This window comes from Notamacropus eugenii, chromosome 4, assembly GCF_028372415.1.
Source record: "Notamacropus eugenii isolate mMacEug1 chromosome 4, mMacEug1.pri_v2, whole genome shotgun sequence".
Classification (NCBI taxonomy): Eukaryota; Metazoa; Chordata; class Mammalia; order Diprotodontia; family Macropodidae; genus Notamacropus; species Notamacropus eugenii.
Genome location: NC_092875.1, coordinates 111,966,176 through 111,986,207, shown reverse-complemented (window position 1 = coordinate 111,986,207; position 20,032 = coordinate 111,966,176). Strand labels below are relative to the sequence as shown.

At 40.1% G+C, this 20,032-nt stretch overlaps 1 protein-coding gene across 5 annotated transcripts in view; it reads right to left on the bottom strand.

Moving 5' to 3' along the window:
- ASAP1 (ArfGAP with SH3 domain, ankyrin repeat and PH domain 1) overlaps nt 1–20,032 on the bottom strand; it is a 483,861-nt gene that overhangs the window by 374,130 nt on the left and 89,699 nt on the right. For 4 of the 5 annotated variants that reach the window (XM_072603062.1, XM_072603061.1, XM_072603063.1 and 1 more), the window contains exon 3: nt 5,278–5,404. In XM_072603062.1, coding sequence (XP_072459163.1) covers nt 5,278–5,404 — 127 coding nt within the window. Of the gene's footprint in view, nt 1–5,277; nt 5,405–6,086; nt 6,196–20,032 lie in introns of those variants that run through there. The other variant, XM_072603064.1, reaches the window with a different exon arrangement.

Sequence of the window (20,032 nt, the reverse complement as noted above, 5' to 3'; positions counted from 1 at the left end):
CACTGTAGTCTTAGATCGAAGTAGCTCTTCTAGCTACCGCTTTCCACTGTTGATTCGTAAGTCCAGATGAACTGTTTTCCAGCTATATCTCTCCTATTATATACTTTGGAAGCAGATTTTAACCCAATTACAGAATTTTACATTTATCCCTATTAAATTCTTCATTTGCTTCAGAGACTTTTTTTTAGTTCTCTGTTGAGATTTTTTTGAGAGAGAGAGAGATAAGTGGGCCCCAATTCGATTATCAAATACCTGAGTTATTTCTCCTATCATAATATCCTCTTCAAATTAAATAAAGCATGCTATCCAAGCCTTCTCCACCTTTTCCAAGCTTCAGGAAGCTCATTTTAAGGATAATCTCATCATTCTCTTAAAATCAGCCTTGGTATTCTACCTCACCACTACCCTCTGGTCCCCCAGACTAAAGGGTAGTGTTGCAAACTCAAAAATCTTCATTTAAGGAGAGAGCCAGCTCAAGACTTTTCATTTCTCATATGGATGAAAGAATCTGAGACTTCTCAGACTTTTTCACATACCTCTTGGGGAACCTTCCTTGACTCTTCCCCCCTTCCTTCTTCTGCTTTCTTTGATGTATTGTCTTTCTCAGTTAGACTGTGATCTCCTTGAGGGCAGAGATTATCTTTCTTTTTTACATTTGTATCCCCAGCATTTAGCACAGTGCCTAGCACACAGTAGGCACTTAAACAGAACTCTACTAGAGAAATCTCTTTAAGCTGAAATAATAAATAGGTTCTTTGGGTCAGATCAGATAATCATTTCTGAACCTAAAGTATAGTCCCACATCCAAGGCTCCAGCTATCCAACTTGTAGAAAAATTTTATGAGACTTTGTCACATCCCTTGCTGAAATCCAGAGGCCTGATCTTGTATGTAGTTCCTTGCAGTGAGTAACTCTCTTTAGCACCAGTCCTGAGAAACAAAAGGTGGTACCTAAAGCATGTTAGATATCCAACAGGATCTAAAGTCCCCATTCTGATTTCAGTGCCTTCCATATCCTAACCTCAGAAAGGAAAAAAAAATTATGATCATTCTGATTCCCTGAATCCAATTAGCATCTGATTCTATGCACTTCAGCAAGTTGTTGTTCAGTCCTGTCCAATTCTTTGTGACCTCACTTGGAAGTTTCTTGGCAAAGAGGCTGCAATGGTTTGCCACTGTCTTCTCCATCTCATTTTACAGATGAGGAAACTGGGGCAAACAGGGTTAAGTGATTTGCCCAGGGTCACACAGCAAGTAAGTGTATGAAGCTGGATTTGAATTCAAGTCTTACTGACTTCAAGCCCAGTGCTCTATCCACTACGCCACCTAGTTGCCTCTATTTCACCAAGCACATTGATACAATTTCTAATTCAGTAAAGATAATGTGGAGTAGTGGAAAGAACAGTGGAATGAGAGTCTAAAAGAAGCTTCAGACCCAGTTCTGCCAATAACTGGCTGGGTAACCTCAGGTAAATCACTGTACTTCTTGGCATGTCACTTTCTTCATCTGTTTAAAAAAAGAGGAGGGGGGCATTTGACTAGATGACCTCAGGTCCTTTTCAGTCCCAACATTCAATCAGTCTATTCCAAATCTTATAAGAAAGTCATTCCTTTTGTCTTGGGCTCAAAATTTTCCAGAAGGAGATACTAAATTTCTTTCAGTGATCTGCTGCTGTGCCTGCTAGTATTACTTCTTATGATTGTCCTTACCCCAGAACATTTATTTCCCTCCCCAGAAAAAAAAAAAAAACAACACATACTGTTCTGAGCTACTTACATTTCATAACTTTTACTAGTCATGAGTACAACAGCTCACTTCAGCATGCTGGAGTTGCTGAACAAGCAAGCAGAACATTGGATTCTAGTTTGGAAACACCACCACCCCCCCCCCATCCCCAGATAAAACCCCAGCTCCACACTAGCTCATAAATTCCAAACCCCAACCACAAACTATTCCTTATGACAGGCCAACAAAGAATTCACAATTGGAATCCAGAAGGTAAAAAATGCAGATGTAAAAAAAGAAAAAAAAAATCAGAAGTGAACATTCTACTTATTGTCACTATGTATTCCTGACCCACTTACAGGATACAAAGAGATTTAAAGTGAAAGTTATAAGAATCATCATCTCAGGCCTAGGCCCTTTCAACCAATAGCTGGAAGATTAAATCAGGGCCCATTAGGAAATGGCTGGGGAGAAGGGTTGGTGGCCTGTGAGGTACCTTCTTCCTACATTAAGTAAGCAGGTGATCAAGCATAATAGTTACAAAGCTAAAGAAAAGGAGGGAAGTTGAGGGAAGGAAATAAATAGCACAGGACAAAGAGGGTTAAGTGAATTGGGGATGCCAACTCTAGAATGCTAATACAGTATTACAGTCTGGGCTCATCTAAGTTAGCAGTCCAGAGCTCAGGAGCAAAGAGAAGATCTGTAAAACACACTAAGAGAACTGGGAAAATGAAAAATAGAGAACTCCAAGTTTCTCAAACCATAAAAAAAAGATGATATGCCACTTGATTGGAAAAGGGACTCATATCCCTTTCCCCCTCCCCCAGAAGTGTCCAAAAATTCCAAATCCTAAGAATAAATAAACAACTCAAGCAGTGTTCCTGAAACTTTCAAATGCCTCACTTCACAAAGTATATGCCAACTCTAATGTGCTAATCACACAAAACTTTTCCTTATATTTCAGAGACAGTAACATAGACCTAACATCTGTTAGATTAAAGATTAAAAATTAAAATACTCCACTATAAGATATTTATTGTCTTTTCCCTTTCTGCATGGAGGTGAGGGGTAGGGGCAAGAAGGAGGAGGATCATAAATATGTTGGTGTACAATCTCCCTGTAAGAAATAAAAACTATAAATTTTATAATTCCCCAGAAAAACCTCCAACCTCTTGCAATTTGCAAGGATAATTTGAGGAATGCATTTTCTAATTCTGTTCCAGTCCACTTGTGGGGAAATAAAGGGGCAGAAGTCACTTAAGTACTATGATCTCTTACATATCCATTAATATATGCAAATATGTTGAATACTTTAAATTCTGAAACCTTAAGCCAGTTCCCAATGATCTCCCTTCACATCAAGCTCGGGTCCTAGCACTCATAGACAGCATTTGTTCTTTAACCTAACCTTGCAAAAGAGTATTCTTCACCACAAACCCATGCAAATACTATATACTCTTTTCGAAGTTCAAGTTATCCCTTTGCTCAAAATCAACAGTGCCAAGGGGGCAGCTGCATGCAATTGTATTTTAACCCTTTCATTTCCTTTGATGCAAAGGAGGCACGTGTTTTCTCTTAGAAAGGACCCTTAATTCATTCACTTCAGGTCCTTTATCACAAGTGGGACAAGCAGAAAGCAGCTACCCTATCTATACCGAGTTGGAAAAGTTAAAGGTAACTGACAGATCTATTAGTTGCTGCAGAAAAACTTATCTAAAGGAAAATGACAAGCACCGCCTAATCAGCCAGTTCCTTTAAAGGCAATTGCAATTTGGAGAGAAGTGGTGAGAAAGCATGCTCAATATAACAGCATGTTCCTGTTTATCTCAGTGGCCTGAAGGACAGAACAGTAAAGCAACTGAATGCATGGCAACAGTGTTTAATAAAAGGGCCATTAAAGAAGGTTGTGTCAAGTCAAAAGATTGACAGCTTATAAAAGACAAAATATAACTACTGACCTTAGGATTAAAACAAAAGCTTGTTAATTGACATTTTTCCACTCATCTTAACAATTCATCAACTAATGGTGACTGACTCTAGATGCATTTGGGGGAGCATCTGCAACTGGGAGCATAGCTCCAGTCAAAATCTAAGCACACTAACAAATGCAAACACCCACAGATGCTCATTATGGGGGCTCTTTCTTAAAAATCAGAACTGTGCTTTTTAAAGAAACCACTACCTTTTAACCTAGCTTAAAGTCAATTTCAAATACTCGCCAGAGCAGCCTGTCCCTAATATACCTGTCCACAGTGGAACAAGCTTACCGATATTAACGATGTGTTAACCATTATAAGCCTAAAACAGGGAAAGAGATCCCCAAACCTCAAAGAAGCAAACCACAGCAATAAACCACCCAGTGAAAATGTAAACTTTTCTCTCATCTTTCATGCAACACCACTTTTCCACTACTTAAATACCTTTGAGAGAGAGGGAGTTAACTGTGGCAAACGTGAAATCATTCTGAACTCCAAGCAAAATGTCCCCTTAGATACAGTTTTGCTTCCACTGCCTCCTTTCATCATTCTGTCCTGACTCATTCATTTCATTCAAACTCAACGATCCAACTCAATCAACATTCATTAATCGCCTACTGCGTGCCCTTCTCTGTGTGCCAAGTGCTAGGGGAAGGATTTCATTTTATGGGAAGTCACCTTGCAGTTGTTACTAGCCACCCAACCCCTTCCCCTCTCCATCGTCCCCCTTCCTGAAGGGCTCAGAGAAGGGAAGAGAAGTAGATCTACACATACCCACCCTGCCTCCCTCCTCAAGTCGGGCCATTTTTCCAGTGGCGGCAGCAGCCACCACGAAGGCCAAATGTACTATATTCTGTGTTCTGAGGTCCTTCTAGGCTTGCTTATCTTTATACATAAAAACAAAATAAAATAGTATTTAAAAGCAAGTCAAGGTTGGAATCTAGCTGCACATACACCCAACCCATATCACAAGGTAGCAAGGGAAACAGAAGATATATTAACAGTACAGTAGAGCCAGTCACTGAGTTTCTTCTGCTTACTCCTTTAGCATTTTCCGTTAGGCTTTCCTTTTCCCTCCTCAAACCCATTAATGCCTTCTTAACCAAGGCAAACATCAGTGCGTGGCATTATAATGTAGATCTCATCTCTCACTTGCTCGGTGAAGAAGTCTGAGTGCCAGTCCTCTCCTCCTTCTCTCCCTGGGTGCTTAGGTGTTGACACACGGGACCGCCACCAAAGGCCTGCCCTCTCGCCTGGAAGTCCCCCCTCCCCCCTTCATCTCTGATTAGAGCTCTCTCACTCATTCCAGGGTTGCCTTTTTTTTTTTTTAATTTTCGACCTGGGCACTGAAGGATGCAGGCTTCTCTTGGGGTCCTCATCCACTCCCCCTCCCACCTTGTGGCCCCTAGCAAAAATTACCCCAGCTCCAAAACAGCCCGAGCAAGCAGAGGCAAAGCTTCCACCTCCCCCCGGCCCTCCCAAGTTTGCACCCAGACGCCAGCAGAAGCAAACGCCCTGGGAGGGGGCATCTGGAGGGGGCCGGACAGGGCAGGGGGCCGGCGGCCGGAGTCCTTACCTCTTCGAGCAGCGTGACCGTGTTCCTGCAGTTGTGCAGCCGGGTGGTGAAGCTGGAGGTGGTGGGCGAGTTGTAGTCCTCGGTGGTCTCGGCGATGAACTCGGACACGGAGATCTGGTCCGGCATCCTGCCCGGGAGGCGAAACACAAGCGGAGGGTGGGGAGATGAGTAACAATGAAGCCGCCCGGAGGCTCGGAGAGGCGGCTCATCCACACCCCCAGCGGAGAAGCGAGCCCGTCCGGCCGCGAGAGCCTAGGGAGCCCCGGCGCGGCCGCCCGCTGCCCTCCTCCCCGGCCGGGGCCGCTCGCACTCAGGGGGCGCTCCGGGAGGCTGGCGGGCGCGATACGGGAGATGGGCGCAGCCGCCCCGGGAGGACGGGCGGAGAAGAAGGAGAGGAAGGAGCCCTTCAAAGTCGGTGCGGGGCCGCGGCGGCGGGAGCGGGGGGACACCTGACCCGCCTCTCTCGGCTCATCCCGCCGGCGGCTTCTCCGCAGCAGCCCGCACCGGCGCGCGGGGGAAGGGAGGCGGGCTCGGAGGCCGGCCCGCGCCTGGGCTCAGCGGGCAGGGGGCCGGCCAACTTCTCCTCTCTCTTCCCCGGGCAGCCCGAGACTCTTGACAGTCGAGAGCAGACTGAGCACACTCTTCCAAGAGCGCCTCTCCCGCAACAGTCACGGGGACAAACAAGGAAGTGCTCTGCGCAGGCGCCAGAACCCTCGCTCGCCCCGCGCCGCCCCCCCTCGCCACGACCTCCCCCCTCCCTCCCCCAACCCTCACCCCCCGCCCCCCGCCCCCTGCCGTGCAGCCCGTACCTCGCGGACTTGGGCACTTAGCGCCGCCGGGCTCCCGGGGCTGCTCCCGGGGGAGGCGTCAGGGGCGAGGGGAGCGCGGGGAGCAGGCCGGCTGCAGACAAAACCCAGCGCCCCCCGGGCCCCCCACTCCCCAGAGCAGTTTGTGGGGAATGCTCGCGCGGCCCCCGGCGGGGCTGAGGGAAGGATTACTTCATCCCCATTTCCACCAGCGTTTTCCAAAGGGGGGCTGAAAAGTTAAACACCGAGAAACGTCTCCGCAGAGAGGGGAGGCGTCCGAGGCCGTGTTGAGTTTAAAAGGGGGCGAAAAGTGGAGGGGGGATGAGGAGATGCCCTCAGAGCCGGTGCGCTGGGTCCCCGTTCCCCGCAAAGCTCCCTGCCCACTCGCCCTGGTCGCGCCGCCTTCCCGCTTCTCCCCCCATCCCTTGTTTCTGGGTGCACACTCTGCGCTGGTGGATTTGTTTTTAGCCCATTTTACCGGATCTCTAAATGCTAAGTGCAAACCAAAGAAGATTCACTATTTTTACATCCTCCTTTTTGCAGCAGAAAGTGAAAAAGAAGAAGAGAGGGTCAGGGAGTAGGGGAAAAAAAGGCATCTCCTGGAGTTGAAGTAGTGAACAAATTTAAACAGATGCAAGGCAGATTTCCTTGGAAAAGGAACCAGCAGACTGACTGCTCATTTCTCTGCCACTGCAGATGGCTATTTTTTTTAATAACTAGCTAAATCGACTTAGTCCTAGGGAACCATTTATTTCCTCCCTATTGATTGCTGATAAAATGGGGAGGGGAAGGCATTTTCTGAGCTTTAGAATCGTTGTACTGCTTCACCTAAAAATATTTGCTTAAGATTTGTCCATCTACCACTCTGGCCAAGTGTGAGGACAGAGTATGGCATTTAAATTGGAGGAACAGCTTGGTATGGTTTAGGCAGACTGCCCCCTACAAAGTAGCTAAGTTAGCTAAGTACCTGGATGTATCCGAATTCTTCCAATCAGCTAGAGATCCATCTCACGGACAAGGCTTTTACGTTTGGGGGAATGACTTTTTGCCATGCAATTCAACTCCTCTTGCTAGGGTAGAATCAAAGATTCATGGAATAGCAACAGTTTTAAAGTTGGCAGAAATCTTGGAGGTTATCTAATGGCAGTCTATGTGACTCTGGGCAGGTCATTGTAAGCCTCAATTTCTCCATTTGTGAAATGGGGATTATAATATGTTCACAATCTACATACAGAGTGGTCATCAGGAAAATGCTTCAAATCCTTAAAGTGCTACATAAATAGAGTTGTCATTATTCCTTAATAATAACTCCAATTTGTCAAAAAATGATAAAGCTAGCACTTTCTTCACAACAGCCCTGCAAAGACAGTAGTACAAGTTGTATTATCATCATTTTGTAGATAAAGAAACTGAGGCTATAAAAGATTAAGCCACTTGACCATGATAATGTTTAGAAAGTAACTAAGTCAGGATCTGAACCCATCCCCTGACACAGTTTTATGTTGCAGCTCAGGGGTTCTTAACCTGGGATCCACAGTACCTCCAAGAGAAAAGTGGGTAGATTTCAGCGGGTCCATAAACTTGTTATTTTTTAAATAATATGTTGATAATTATATTTCAATATAACTGCATTTTATTTTATTCATTTAAAAGTCCCACTCTAAGAGGAGAGGCCCACAGGTTTCACCAGATTGCCAAGAGGTTCATGAAACTCCCCCCGCAAAAAAAGATTAAAACCTCCTGCTCTACCTGCCTACCTACCTTAGAATACCTCTCAGTGCCTATTACAACTGCATAAGTGGTCATCTAGCCTCTGAGTCATTGAATTAGAGGCTTTAGATGGATGTTTTTTAGGGACTTTGGAGCTCATGTAAATCCCTTTCGTATTACAAAAAAAGGACACTGAAACCCAATGAAGTCATAGAATCATAAATTTAGGTCTGTAGTGACCTTGGAGGCTGTCTGATCCAATGCCTTTCTATTTCAGATGAGGTAACTAAGGCCCAGAGAAGTTAACAGGACTTGCCCAAGGTCAAGGTCATGTAAATAGTAAGTGGCAGTGCCAAATTCTTTCACTCTAAATCAGGTCTGCACAACTTGCTGCCCGTGGGCACTTACAACCCTAAATGTGCTTGCGGTATGCCAAAGGAGGAAAATGGTTTTTGTATGTGGAGGAAATCTTTTGTCATGCAGCAAGCAGCCCCAGGACTGTAAGCAGCCTTGGGGCCTGCAAATTGTGCAGGCATCTTCTAAACCCACTCAGAATCCATTGCACAGGTTGGTTAAAATGACCTAACAAGGTCATAGAGGTAACAGGTAGTTATGCCAGAAGGCAAATTCAGGTCCTTCTGACACCAGATCCAGTTGTTTTGTCACTATGTCACTGCCCCAGTGCTGGGGAACTCATTACCTCCGGGGGACAACCCATTCTTTTCTTGGATAGGAAGTTCCTCCTTATATGGAAAAGATAATTGCTTCTCTATAACTGTCCTCCTTTGGTCCTAACACTCCCCCTCTGCTGCTAACCAGAGTAAATCTAATCCAGGGGTGGGGAACCTGTGACCTCCAGGTCACATGTGGCCCTCTAGGACCTCAAGGGAATCCTTTTGACTAAATCCTCCTTTGAAGTTTGTATTCAGTCGGAGGGCAAAACTTGAGGACCTAGAGGGCCATGTGTGATCTAGAGGCCACAGGTTCCCCATCCCTGTGACACTCCAATCCTTCTTCCACACAAGGTATTTATTTTAGTACATAATTATTTTAATAATAATAAAACTCGAGAATAGCTAAAGTATCAATTAAGCACAGGTTTAATTAAGGTGTGAATTTTTTTCAATTAGCCAAAAAGAAGATTTTTTTAAGGGACCTACAAAACTAAAGACTTTTCTCTGGCCACACTAAAAATTGAACATTTCTCCACTTGGGAAAAATAACCTTGTGAGCTAATCCAGACAGGATCTCCAACCCAACATTTTTCCCCCTGTAAACCCCCCAAAAATGATTCAGCTACAGCAACTCTATGGGTAAAGAAGAATGTGATTTTCTATATGGATGAAGGTTAAAGCAAGAATCCTTAAAATATTAAGCTAAAATAAAGTAGGCCCTTTATAAAGTCTAAATTATTTGGGAAATTGCCCCCAAAATCCATAGAACTGAATTCAGGCCTAGCTCTACCATTTACTAATTATATCTAAAAATAACTCTTACAGGGTGGGTAAGTGGCACAGTGGATAGAGAGCTGGTCCTGGAATCAGGAAGACCTGAGTTCAAATCTGGTTTCAGACACTTACCAGCTCTGTGAGCCTGGGCAAATCACTTAACCCTGTTTGCCTTAGTTTCCTCCTCTGTAAAATGAGTTGGAGAAGGAAATGGCAAACTATGCTACCAAGAAAACCCAAAAGGGGGTCACAAAGAATCAGAAACAAACAGTATTTCTTAGTCTCAGCTTCTGCCTTATGTATTATATAAGATGTTTGAACTGTATAGTGATAGCACATTTCTATAGGGTGTGAAGGTTACAGTTACTACAAAGCATTATCATCTCTATTTTATAGAGGCTCAGAGGATATAATACTAGCTAACATTTACCTAGTGGTTACTACGTGCCAAACACTTCCCAATTATTATTTCATTTGATCCTTTGAACCTTGGAAGGTAGCTGCTATTACTATCCGCATTTTGTTATTGTTTTTCAGTCATTTCTAACTTATTGTGACCCCCTTTGGATGTCTTCTTGGCAAAAATACCAGAGTGGTTTGCCATTTCCTTTTCTAGCTCATTTTACAGATGAGGAAACTGAAGCAAACAGGGTTAAGTGACTTGGGCAGAGTCACATAGCTAGTAAGTGTCTGAGACCAAATCTGGAGTACCAAGTCTGGTACTCTAACCACTGAGCCAAATACCTGCCCTTGTTTTACAAATAAGGAAACTGAGGCAAAAAGAGGTTAAAATGATTTGCCCAGGGTCACATCAAAGTCAGAACTGAGATTTGAATTCTCTTACCACAATACAAATTCTTTCTCCTCTAAAATTCTGTAATTCCATATATAGTATATTTCACTTTACCTATATAGACCCAGGCTACTATAGCAAGTGAAGATTAAGAAGATTGTTATAGCAAATGAACAGTATTGGCAAAGAATTGTATTTTTTTTCTTTTCTAATCTCTCTTTTATAGAATCCAGGAGAACACAAACAAACCACTGTGATCAACTGCTGTTTCAATTTTCAGATTATGTTATATATCTGTCCCTCCCCCAACCTTGGCTTGCCAAGAAAGGAATATCTGAACAATGAGACACTGTGCCATGGTAAACATATACCTCCTCTAACTTGTTTTGAAATTAGACTTTCAAAAGGTTCTTACCTTGACCAACCATTTCCAAAGATTCTTAGCCATAATTCTTTTGCAGCTTTGAACCACAACCCAGTCTAAATCATTTTCACCAAACATCTTCCAAAATACCATTCAAGTGAACCATAATTTCTGAAAATGGACATATTGCTATATGCATTTTCAAAACACACAAAACTACCATTTAGAGGCAGGTAGCATGGAAGAGACTTGGAGTCCTACCCTACTTATGATGCTGGCTCTGTGATCATAGATAAGTTGCTTACCTTCTATAAAGCTCCATTTCCTTCTCTGTAATATAGTAATAATTATATCCATAGTATCTACCTCATAACATTATTTTAAGATTAAATGAGCTAATTATACAAAGTCATTTTAAACCTTAAAGCATTATATAAACGCTAGTTATTATTACATGTAGAAAGGACTTCTTTTCCAAAGTCTGTGATCATGCTTCTTTGCCAAGAAAATGGAAAATATGTCTGCTATTGTCATCATAAAATATATAGATAGAAGGATATCTATGTGTGTGTACATACATGTGTACATGTGTGTCATGTGATGTAACTGTAACTTGACTCTAACATAGTAATGTCATTTTGGTCCTCTGAGAATGAAGGACAACAACTAAAAACCTGCTATGTGAGAGTATACACAAATACAAACATATGTACATACACACACATATATAAATGTGTGTATGCATGTATATATGTGTTTATGTGTATATTTCCAGCATCAGCATACACATCTGATCTATATCAAGTTAATAGTCCATTACTGAACATAGTATGGTACCTGGTTAAATGAAGGTATTACTAGTGATAATGTCACATTCTTACATGATGATGACATTACTGACCCTCTGTCAACAGGCCGTTTTGTTATTTTTCAGGCATGTCCAACCCTTCATGACCCCATGAACCATATAGCACAACAGGCTCTTCTATTCTCTGCTATCTCTTGAAGTCTGTCCAAGTTCATGTTCATTGTCTCCATGATAATATCTATCTATCTTATCCTTTGCTGTAAATACATTATTATTTTTTTCCACTAATGAGAGAATATTTGCAAGCCTTGTTGCTCATTCATTGTCCTTATGATGAAGGGCATGCATTTGCAAGATGATTGGCTGGCCTATGGTCATGAAACAAAAAAACATATGAAGACTGAATGGGGCTCTAGATATCTGTGTGAACCAAGTCAAGAGAGAGGGAGCTATTTTTGGCATTTATACCAATCATAATTTGGCATTTATACCAATAATTAAATTTCTTCAGAGCTTAACATAAAACATTTATGAAAATTATATATGAGGTTTTATTGTAATGTAACATTAGTAGTTTTGCAATAGACATATCAGAATTTTTGTTATAGGGGAAAGAACACTGGAGTTGGGAGTCAAGGGACTTTGGGTTTGAAGCCTAGCTGTGCTATTTATTACTTATGTAATCTTGGGTAAGTCACAATTTATCTGGGACTCATCTTCTTTACCTGTAAAGTGAAAAGGTTAGCCAGAATGATCTCACAGTTCCTTTCTGTATCCAAGTCTTAAGTTTTTATGAGAGTTGTTCCTCAAATCAGACACTTTGGAATATCATACACATTCCAACTAGGCTGCCATTGCTCAAAAGATTTTGGGTATTTCTCTTTGGGAGCTCTCTATAAAATACACTATATATGTGTGTGTGTGTGTGTGTGTGTGTGTGTGTGTGTGTGTGTGTGTGTATTTCAATGCCCTCATTTATCACAGAATCTCAGAGTTGGAAAGAATCTCAAAGCTCAATTGTTCCTAAGTATATCTGAATAAAAATTTCTTTTATGATATTCCAAATAAGGGGTCATATAGGTGAGGCCTAAAGTCCTTCAGTAACTGAAACCCAACATCTTTCAAGGCTACCCATTCCACTTCCAGGACAGCTCTAGTTGTTGAGATTTTTTTCAAGGCACTCACATGGTGGTCAGAAGAAGCTATAGAAGAACACTCTCCACGTCTCTCTAAAGAACTTTGGAATAGTTTGTGAGACATGGGAGATATCTCCCAGCATGGCGTGACTGCATCAAATAAGGTGCTGAGCAAAGTAGAATTGCAGTAGCTCAAAAGAAATGTAAGATACACAAATATAGAGACCACCACTCCACATGTTCATATGGACAGTACCTGTGGTAAAGCTTTCACAGCTTGAACCGGTTTGATCAACCACAATCAGACATACTGTATCTTGACTCCAACATAGTGATGTCATTTCAGTTCCCTTTGAGAAGGACAACCAATCAACCAATCAGTTTGGTATAGCGAAATGAGCTCTGGATAAGGAATCAGAAGACTTGGGTTCTCAGCTCAGCCACTTATAAGCTGTATAATTTTGGCCAAGCTCTTCAACCTCTCATTTTCCTCATAGTTAGAGGATTGGATTGGATAAGCCCTAAGGTCCCTTCTTGCTCTTATGTTCTATGTTCAAAAGTACCTTCCATTCTCTAACATTCTGTGTTTTAAGACCCCTCTACCTTTAACACACCATTTAAGGTCCCTTCCAGCTCTAGAACTCTTATGTCTTAACTCTCCTTCTGGCTCCGATATTCAGTGACTCTGTAAGCCATTGGACATGTATGTTCTACTATATTTTCTTACAAAACTAGTCATATGAATTTCCAGATAAGCTTTACCATTCCATTTTGTTAGATACAGTATTGTCACTATTCTAGGCAACAGCAGAAAATGTGCTTATTTTCCTTCACAAACTATGGAGTCCTCTCAAGTATACTAATGAGGTGGCAGAGGAAATATATTTGATCCCATATATGCTTGACTCATATATGTAAGTCTTCATGAGATATAAACTGATTTTCCCCCACAACAGTGTTTTATGTAGATGTATATGATTTTGGCAAAACATCCATTTTTAATGCAAACAAAACAAAACAAAAATTAAACCCAACCCCTCAGCCCAAGACACAATGTATCACTAAATGCAAATATTCAAAGTTGAACTACATAGGTATTTTATGAAAATAAAGGGTAGAAGGAAACTATTATACTGTTCTACCCTCTTCTTCACCTTCCAAAGTGAGAAAGGACCAAGGGGATATTAAAGCTAAAAGACCTAGAAATAATACAGTGAGATCTATCTCTTTAATAACCTGATACAGCCTATAATCATTGTCCCTTTCATATGCAATTAGTCTTTAAAGGAATGCCCTTCCTATCTGTGTCCACTGATCCAAATCCAATCCATTTTCAAGGACCCACTCAAGTCCCACCTTCACTATGCAACTTTCCCCATACTACTCCAATCTTATCTTGACTTCTCTGTTTCAACTTCTTAGTATTTAGGGACCTATACAATTTAGAAATTGATTGCAAATTGTCTAACGTTCTCTAATTATTTCAAGTATGTTTGTCTTCATTGCTCTAGGATTGTATGGTTCTTGAAGAAAAGGATCATATCTCTTCCTTTAAATCCCGTACAATGTCCAGCTAGATGTTGGGCACCGAGGAGGCACTTAATAAATATCAATTAAGTGGACTTGATGGAATTTAGGAATTAATTTCCTGGTTTCAAAAACCAGCAATCAATCAACATGCATTTATTAAGCAACTATTACATGCCAGGCACTGGGGTTACAAAAACCAATAAAATAGTCTGTGACCTCCATCAAGACCTACTTTGTTTACTGAAAAACAAAACAAAGTCATGAGTATGTAATTTCTAAAATTATGCCTATGTTTCTAGTTAGACTAACCCTCTGGGTTCCCAGCTGTTGTCTTTTACTAAAGACCCTTAAGGTCTTTAGTATTCATACAAACGTGTGTGTGTGTGTGTGTGTGTGTGTGTATAATGTAGGTCAAAATTTTCTATCATTTCAAGCCATATTTGGTTGTTACTGATATTGTCCTTTTCAGTCTAAGATTCCCACTTGTCATTATCAAGGATGAGAATGGTTTATCAATCAAAGACAATTAACGTCCTGCAGAGGGATTTAATTTATTCTTCTTAGACCCAGAGAAATGGGTAAAAGTTGCACAGAGACAGATTTCTGCTCCCCATAAGAAAAACCTTTCCAGTGAGAGCTATCCCAAAGTGGAATGCACAGCTTTTGTAAGTAGCAAGCCTCCCATTAACAGAGGTCTTCAAGTATAGGGTAGGGTTGGTAGACAGGTTCTTGTAAGGATATTGAAGAGGGGATTGCTGTTCAGGTAAGAATTAGACTAGATGGCCATTGCACTTTCAACTCTGATATTCAGTGACTCTACATCCAGGTCTAGCATTTCTAAAGTAGGTGTAATATCCAATCACAGAATTACAGAGTTACAGAGAACCTTAGAGATCAGCAGTACAGATGAGGAAGTTATTGTTCAGAGAGGTTAAGAGACTTGACATAGCACCACAGAGTAAGTTTGTATCAGAGACATCTTCACAGAATCACAGAATTTGAAAGTTGGAAGCAACTTCAGCCACCATCTTGCCCAATGTATTGTAACACACCTGACAAGTAGTCATCAAGTCTATACTTGAAAACTTCCAAGGAACAGGAACCCACCACCTCTTGAGGCATTCCATTCTACTTCTAGGCAACTCTAAATACTAGAATTTTTTTCCCCTGACATGGAGGCCAAATTTACTTATTTTAACCAATGCTTTTTGTTCTGTCCTATGGTGCCCAAAAGACTGGGTCTTGTCCTCCTTCAATATAATAGCCCTTGAAATACTTGACAACTGTCATGTTCCCCTGACTCTTCACTTCTCCAGGCTAAATATCTTCATTTCCATCAACTGATATGGAGCAAAGGTCTATCACCATATTGATTGCTCTTCTCTAGACACTCTCCAGATTATCAGTTTCATTCTCAAACTGTGTTTCCTAGAACTAAAAACACAGTCTTCAGATGTGATTTGGCTAGGGCAGAGTACAGAGGGACTATTCCCTTCTTATTCCTGGAAACTATGCATCTCTCCTAAAGCAGCCCAACACTGCATTAGCTTTTCTGGCTGCCACATCAAACTGCTGACTCATATTGAGTTCACAGTCCACTGAAACCTCCAGATATTTTTCAAGTAAACTGCTGCCATGAAGTTGATTTTTTTTTAATCCCAAAAGATTTCCTAGCCCAGGGCTATAGTTGTAATCTTTCTGTTGTTTTCCAAATGCAATCATGTTCCATACTGAATTTAAATTCAATGAATATTACCTCTTTTCCTATTTGAATTTCCATGCCTTCTTTATGGTCCCTCTATTCTTTGCACTGAAAATCCACCTGCTAGATGGTAGTGTTACAATCCCTACAACTGTGGCAGTCAGTGCTTGGAAGCCTCCTTAAGCGGGCTATCTTTACAATGCTTCCTCAGTGGAAAAAAAAAGGAAAAATGATTCAACTAATCAATAATAAGTATTGACTCAGCATCTGATATATGCCTAGCACCTACCTCCATATTGTGAAGAACAAAGAGTAGAAAATATAACTGTTATCCTTATCTTAATTAGTAGTTGTGAAGATTACCATTTAATTGCCAAGAGACCACTTCAGAAAAATAATGTTTAAAGAAAAGAAAGGAAAAAACAAATAATCACAATGCATGAACCTGACATGTATTTATTGCAGGAAATGAAAGTTTAATGTAGTCTTGTCCTTATTGTTACCTCTCTAATTTTTCTTAAGGAAATTCCTAGGTAGGACTACTTTCTAAAAGCTCAGATTTCAAGGCTAAAGAATATTTACTGTCAGATCATCAAAAGCCGCCCTCCAAAATTACCAGTTAAAGGAAAGAGGTACTTAGCTATAACATCAGAACAAGAGGAAATATAATACAGGAGATGCTCATTAGCTGTGTGACTTTGAGGAAGTCATTTTTCTAATTGCCTCTGTTGTCTCATCTGAAAAATTTGGGAACTGGTATAGATGAGCCATCCCTAAGATACCTCTGACTTCTAAAATTCAAGAATTCCATGAATCTTTTTGTAATATTGGTTTGGGGATTTGGACTAATCACATAATATCATGTAGGGAAACCTGATACCTAGCAGTAGTTTCCTATCTATTATTTGGGGACCACAATTATAGGCATGAGTGAGATATGAGGCTTTTAAAGTATCTAATTATTATGTTTCAAGGAGAATCACTTTACCCATAGGGTATTTGAATGGATGTAACAATGAGCTGTTATTACAGAGTTCTACTTTATTGGTATTGATCAAATGTAAGTTGTTACTTCTTTTCAAAAAGGAAAATTGCTTAACCACTGGAGAGTTTTCTTTTTTAGCATATACTGTTTGGCTAACATCTTTCTCAAATATGAACATTCCAAATCACACTAGGGAATTGACTCTAATATAAACTCTGGAACTGCTAGCATTTCATTTGCAACTATCCTACTTAGGTTTTCTTTTTTAGATTATGCTGTTTTGGCTAATATGGAAATATGCTTTGCATGACTACACATGTATAACCTATATCAAGTTACTTGCCTTCTCAATGAGGGAAGTGGAGAAAGAGGGAGAGAATTTGGAACTCAAAATTTAAAAAAAGAATGTTGAACATTGTTTTTACATGTAATTGGGGGAAAATAAGATACTAAACAAATAAATTTTAAATATAAAATCATATATATGTATACATATACATATATATATATATATATATATTTGCTGCAGCTTTTGAACACTCTGAAACAGGAAGAGAGTAAAAAAGAAGTAGGCTGATAATCAAGAGACCTAAGCCTTAGTCCCCACTAATCAAAATGACCTCAAGCAAGTCATATCACTTCTCTGTTTTTTGATTTTCTCTCTATAAAATAAAGGGACTAAACTAAGATCACTTCTAGTTCTCTAACATATGCTTTCTTCTTTAATAGTCTATATTCTAAGGTCAATTCAAACACTACCACTCTATGTTCTAAAGGCCCTTTCAACGCTAAGATTTGATGTTCTAAGATCAGTTAAAGCTGTAATAGCCTATGTTCTTACATTACATTGTATGTTCAAAGGTCTCTTCCAACTCTAATGTTCTATGAGTATTTAAGGTCATATTTGTCACTGATGTTTGGGGAATATTGTTCCAAAAGATTTTTTTTTTTTGGAAACTTTATCTGTCTTTGATCCCAATTTTTATTTACATACATTAACTTTCACTCATCCCAAAGACTTTTGGGAATTGATCTGGAATTGATTTATGCCAGGACATGTGTTCCCCACTTTAAACAAAGCCTGATGTATTAAAACCTGGATTTACAAAATAGGTAAGTTGAAATGTTGCTATTTGCTTTACAAAAAGATAAACCATGTAGAATCTATACAGAATTGTATGCAGTTGTGGGGAGGGAGGGAGGTAAAGGGGGGTGGGTGGGGAGGGATAAAATCGCAATTGTATGGCAGTGATTGTTAAACATTAAAAAAATAATAAAAAAAAAACAAAAAGATAAACCATAAGATTCCTTTAAATAACAAGTTAAACAAACATTAAAAATACTATTTGAGTTATAAAAAATTTGATTTAAAACTGAACTAGAACCAAAGAATAGAAGTTAAAGGGAGAAAGATGTCATTTTAATATAAGAGAGAACAAGCTAATAAGCAGAGCTCTCCAAAGATGGAATGAGTTGCCTTCAGAGTATGAATAAAGTACTTTATTCTGGCATTCAAGGACCTTACATAATCTTTCTCCAATTTAACTCTCCAGCTTTAGTTCATACATAGCCAATAAAATACAAACTTCTGAAAGGAAGATGTTATTTTGTTTGTTTTTATATTTCCAGATTCTAGCACAATGCTTGGGACATAGGGTTGCTTAATAAATGCATGTTGAATGGATGTCGAAATACTCCTCCCATTCCCATATTCTATCTGGCAGCCAAATTAGACTACTCATTATCATATCCTTCATTCTTCTGTCTTCCTATCCCCTATCCTCAAGCTTAGAATGTACACTCCCTCCCACCCCACCTTCTGTCTCCATTTGTTGAAATTCTTTCATTGCTTTAAGGACCAACTCAGCTACTACTTCATGATCAACTGGTTGGAGAAACTTGGGATGTTTAGCCTGTGAAAAAAGATACTGAAAGGCAACATAAGAGTAATCTTCAAGAATCTGAAAGGTTGCCTTATGGAAAAGAGGTTCAATATGTTCTTCCTAGTCTAAAAGGGTAGATGTAGGAGTAAGGAGTAGAAGCTGCAAGGCAACATATTTAGGTTTGAATGGTAGTGGGTATCTCCTCATTACAGCTCTTCAAGCAAGATACTGGATGCCCACTTACCGGCTATGTTGCAGAAGAAATGCTTGTTCACCTAAAATTGGACTAAATGTTCACTGTGTGTGTCTCTCTCTGTGTTTCTGTCTCTCTCTCTCTCAACACGGTTTCCCTGTCTCACTCAGGCTGAAAGTGTGGGGGTCATTCATCAATTCCATCCTACTCTGATCAGTATGGGAGCTTTGACCCATTCCAACCTGGACCAGTTTGCCCCCCCTTAGTTAACTTGGTGGATCCCTGTACCAGAGAGCTCACCATATTCACACCCAACTTAGGAGATGATACCCACATGATTTGGCCCAATGTAGCTCAAAACTCCTGAGTTCAAGAGATTGAATAGCCTCAGTTTACCTCAGTATTAGGGTAATAAATAAGATTATTTATTATTCTCGAATAGTTTGACCTAGATGTCTTCTGAGGTCCTTTTCAATTCTGTGGTCCTGTGACTTATACAAGAACATTTATTGTTATTTTTATATGTCTGATTTATTTTAAAAAGTATGAGCAAATCCATATTTCCTTTTATTTAAAAAAAAAGACTACTAGACAACATTTTATCTAACATCTTAGCAAACAAGACCTTTGCTGAGCCTATGAATATTTCTAATCAGGTAAGAAGTTTCTTAAAAAGCAAACTCTAGAAGAGCTAAGTTAGAGGTATTTAGTTTCCAGCATTTTTCATGTCAGTACTGATAATTATTGCTCACATGTGTCAGTACTTGGTAGTTTACAGCTAAGTAATATAGTGGATGAAGCACTGAATTGGGAGAACTGGGTGATTGGATCCAATATTTCCCAGTTATGTGACTTGGGCAAGTGAGTTAACTTTTCTAATTCAGTATCTGAACCACTGTGTCAATATCTTGATGTGAGTTAGAAATACTTACATTGCTGACCTGAGCTAGAGAAGGGACTTAAAGATTATCAAGTTCAATCTGTTAATTTTTACAGATAAAACTAAGGTCCAGAAATCGGGAACAACTTGCCCAAGATCATGTGGGGAATGAATGACAGGGCCAAACAGAGAACTGTGTTTTCCTAATTCCCAAATGATTTTTCTACTCTCTCACACAGGGTTTTGACCAAGAAAGTCCTTTGAAAATCTTAAAATGCTATATGAATATGTTACTACTGTATAGTAGGAAGTAGAAGTATCACTATTCCCATTCTTCAGATGAGAAACGGAGACCAAGATAGTAAAAAGCCAACCTACACTAAATTCCAAATCTTTTAAAATTCTAAGTCTATTACTTCTACTATATTGTTCCTCATTAGTTTGAAATTCCCTCTTTAATTAGGTCAGAATCAAGGAGTACATTTTGTATTTACTGGAAAAGAAACATTTGCATCTA